At 37.6% G+C, this 3,955-nt stretch overlaps 1 protein-coding gene across 1 annotated transcript; it reads right to left on the bottom strand.

Annotated features, from left to right (window-relative positions):
• Nucleotides 1-524: 524 nt before the first annotated feature.
• Nucleotides 525-2,631, bottom strand: LOC148848554 (NEP1-interacting protein 1-like). Its single transcript, XM_088951895.1, has 5 exons — nt 2,408-2,631; nt 2,127-2,278; nt 1,614-1,700; nt 1,362-1,529; nt 525-1,083 (listed from the first exon to the last, which is right to left on the bottom strand). The coding sequence occupies exons 1-5, from the start codon at nt 2,487-2,489 to the stop codon at nt 961-963; spliced, it is 612 nt and encodes a 203-aa protein (XP_088808021.1). The 5' UTR covers nt 2,490-2,631; the 3' UTR covers nt 525-960.
• Nucleotides 2,632-3,955: the final 1,324 nt, after the last annotated feature.

Raw genomic sequence — 3,955 nt, 5'->3', positions numbered from 1 at the left:
AGATAGAATTTAAGAGTTTGAGTTTAAATAGGATTGATCTCTGTTTTAATCTATAAATAGGATGTAATTATCACATTCATCAATGGATAATCCTAAACCCAAGAAAACCTTTGGTCGGACTCATGTCTTTGGATCCGGTAGTGTGGTTGCTAGGAATGGATGAGAGTTTATGTGATGATAATCTCCTATTTATAGATGCATTAATTCTATCAAGTGAGTGCAGTGACTAGTGTCTTCAAATCGATGCCATGTTAGTGTCTTACTAGCTCGTTCTATTAATATGCCTCCACGAAGAAGATGATATCTTCACGTCAACAGCCCAGCCCAGCCCTACTGATTAATGTTGCGGAAAATCTGTTTTTAGTCTCTTTTCTCTTTGCGAGTTTCTTGTCAATCAAGTCAGTTGAGAAAAAGATGCTTCTTCTCAGAATTTGCAATGAACACTATCCCTTCCCTTATCCATGCATGAATACTACAATTAGAACCTCACGTCGAAGAGAAGCAAGATCGTGGATCGGAAGATGTAGGATATGTGTCAGCTCGTTAAATTTATGGTTTCTAAGCTTACAGCAAGTTGGGTCTGCAAGTTCGATTTTGCTTCACAAGAAAGTAGCTAGTTGAAGTTTTTCATGAAACTCATATATCACTTGGCACTAACAACATTTACTATGAACGGGCGGGGGGGGGGGGGGAATTCACGATTAATTAGATTATTACAGAACTGGAAGTGAATGTTGCAAGGTGGCCAGCAGTCAGCCACAACCACAAGAAAAGCCTTTTCCATTTCAGTTAATGGATTGAGAACCACTAAGGCTATGTTTGGTTTGAAGGAAAATGTAGGGAAAGGAAAGGAAAGGTAGGAAAACCTATACAAGGTTTGTAAAGGTTTCCCTACCTTTCCCCTGAAACCAAATACAGCCTAAGGTTATATTCTTTCCCTTTTTCATTTCTTCTTTTGCATCAAACATCTTTTCTACAAATAGGACATGATCCATTTTGAAGTAGCCACTCATCTATGCAAACCAAATGAAAGAGATGTCTGCAACTAGGGAGTCTTCTTGCACGGTCTCCCTCCTCCAAATCCTAGCAAAAATTTAATAAATAAAATAAATCAGTTTAAACCCTTAACCCTGGATTTTAATAATTAGCAAGAACATATACAATTTTCTTTTTTTTTTTTTTAAGCGACGAGAACAAATTCAATATATACCATAAACTTATAATTAATTCATTTCATATGGATTATAACTATATATAAACAAATGGAAAAAAGATTTTATCTATTGCTCACTAACACATATTTCTACCGAAGAAGGATGAAAAGAGAAGTAAATTAAGCAGAGAATAATAAAGCCTGTTACCTGTAAGCAGATTGTGCAACAAATGTGATCGCGAGGATCCATCGCCATGCAACCAGTTAAATCGAAATTCGGGAGCTTGCTTACTTTGTTCAGCGGCAACCCTTTGCTGTAGTCGATATCAGAAATATCTGATATCTCCATTTCATATGCCTCTAATAGCGTGCTGATCTGAAATTATTTAGTCACAGAATTAGGTTTTTGGTTGGATCAGATGAGAGTATGTAGTGTGTTAATTAATGTCTTTCTACTTACTTGCCACTGATAAGCCTTTAGAATTTCGTGGCTTGCCCATTCAAGGAGGGTCTTCCCTTCAACTACTCCTCTAATAAAGAGATCAACCTGTGCATTGGACCACATACATATCAGATCTAGAGAGAGAGACAAGTTAGTCTGTGATGAGTTTCTATTTCATTCTTGATGTTTATTAGGCATTAATTGTCCTCCTTTGCCTCTGATCAGTTTATACTTCTAAGTTTTAACCGTCAGATTGGTTTTCTCAATGTGCCACTTAGATATTTTTATTGAGAATAACATTCTCTTTGGCATTATTTTATTTTATTTATTATATTTTCACTGAACGACCCGACTAGCAGACCTGTCATATTATGTAAATCAAACAAACCTGGATCATCTGCAGAGAAAAAAAATTTCGCTCCTTGATTTTTTTTCCTCTTTCATACGTACGTTCAAGGAGGGAAAATAAACTCGGGTGCAACAAGAAATATATTAACACCAATTAATTCAAGTATCAAGTCAAATACTAACAGAGAAAACTTCACTGTTGATGAAAGAAGAATGAAGCAACTCAATAGCAACAACTGCGCCAACGACTGCACCCATCACCGCCCCACGGAGGAACCCGGTCTCCGTGAATTGGCCTTTGATTGCACCGGTAACGATTCCTACAAGGCCCCCTCCTGCAACAAAGCAAAAACGACCAGAATCGTAATTTCAGGCGCCGCGCTTAAGGTTTTTAGCTCTCTCTCTCTCTCTTCTCTCTCTTTCTCAAGGAACTGGAATGCACTTCATTGCTATATTGAGTGTACCTAATGCAAAGATGCAAGTAAGTGCAACATAGAAGGCCTTCCTCAGAAGTCTTACAAGAAGATCACAACTTCCAAAACCCATCTCTACCAATCGAATACACTTACTAGGAGAATCCCAGTCTTCCCAGAACGGAATAAAGAAAAAGAAGAAGAAGAGCTAATGTGGGGATGTGTGAGGAATGAAAGCCCAAACGAGCATTTTAGAGATGAATAACATGAAAGCATTTAAGAGAGTAAGACAAGATGAGAACTACTAAATAAACACGGTGACCAAGACTACACATGCACCTAATAAGCTTACGTGTTGATCGAATATTAGAGCGAGGAAAGGGCCTATAGCTAACGGATCCACTTACTTCATACAACTGATCGCCCAGATGCATCGGAACTGTTATAAATAAAGAATAAAGCTCCCAAAACCGGGTGCTGCATGGTGGTTTCTGGTTAGGTTGGCTTGAAGCTAGAAGAGGATTTAATAATAATAATAAAAAAAAGATAAGAGCAAGTGGTCTGCGAAAGAGTTAAGTGTCTCTCAATCTTACCAAAAAATTGAAGGATTTAATATATAGAGCACAAACGGAAATAGAGATGTAGAGTACTGTAAATTGTTCGTTCTATTCCCCTTTATTGCATTGCATATTTGCATTTACTTCTCTGTCAATGTCCATAAATCTGTTAGATGGATGAAACCCAGAAAGCACTTTTCACTGACAACCATGGTTGAATTGATGTGTTCTTAATTTCAATGGAATCCTCAGTGGAGACCTCCAGTTCTAGTGGATGAGGCGCCAAGTCTTTTGGATGAGCATTGAATAACTAAACCTTCCTACAATCGACACTGATCCACTCTTTAATTCTGCTGCATTATTTGGTATACAAATTAAGTTACAGATAATGCAGATGCCAACTGCACTACTAACCCTTCTCAGTATGGAGCCTCTATTCTGCATGTGTATAGGCAATTGGGTAGGACCCTCAATCTCAACAATTTGGCCACTTGAGAAATGAAATATATTGACGTCCTAACTTGGAAATTTTGCATTGTGTGGTGGCCATACAATTTAATTTCTCTTAGTCGGACAGGATAAGAAGCGTATGGTCCAAAAGAATATGTTATTTATGGTTCAAGAGAGTGATTGATTTAATTTCGGAGATGCTTCATATCTCCCTATTTATTTGATTGGTACTCGTAATTTTATCCAATCATTGATTTTGCATATGCAGATCGCCAGATCCCATGGTTTCACGCCTTCCAAGTTACAATTGAAATCTCTGCCAACAAATTAAATTAAAACACATTCCAGCTCCCTAGCTACCAATATGAAGTGACACCGCACATGCATCTCACTGCGAGACTGGGGAGGACCTACCATAAAAGTGGGACCCACCATGTCTCAACTTCTTGTTCTCTGATCTCTATTGTGATTTGAGTTGATTATGGGCTTCAAAATAAAAATAAAAACAGAAAGAAAAATAACCATTTTTCAATCATTGAAAATCTCAGTTTAACATGAGAAAGGTTAAAAGAAAATTTCGACTTTGGGCTGT

This window comes from Nelumbo lutea, chromosome 6 (assembly GCF_056320005.1).
Source record: "Nelumbo lutea isolate HS-2025 chromosome 6, American lotus-T2T, whole genome shotgun sequence".
NCBI classification, from domain to species: Eukaryota; Viridiplantae; Streptophyta; class Magnoliopsida; order Proteales; family Nelumbonaceae; genus Nelumbo; species Nelumbo lutea.
The sequence above is the reverse complement of the archived record's forward strand: the minus strand, read 5'-3'. Positions and strand labels throughout refer to the sequence as shown.

Excerpts from the sequence above, each read along its gene's own strand:
- LOC148848554 (XM_088951895.1), bottom strand. The coding sequence starts at position 2,489 with ATGGGTTTTGGAAGTTGTGATCTTCTTGTAAGACTTCTGAGGAAGGCC. Across the intron at positions 1,701-2,126 it reads TCAACAGTGAAGTTTTCTCT|GTTGATCTCTTTATTAGAGG; the intron begins GTTAGTATTTGA and ends TCCAATGCACAG. Across the intron at positions 1,084-1,361 it reads GTTGCACAATCTGCTTACAG|GATTTGGAGGAGGGAGACCG; the intron begins GTAACAGGCTTT and ends AATTTTTGCTAG.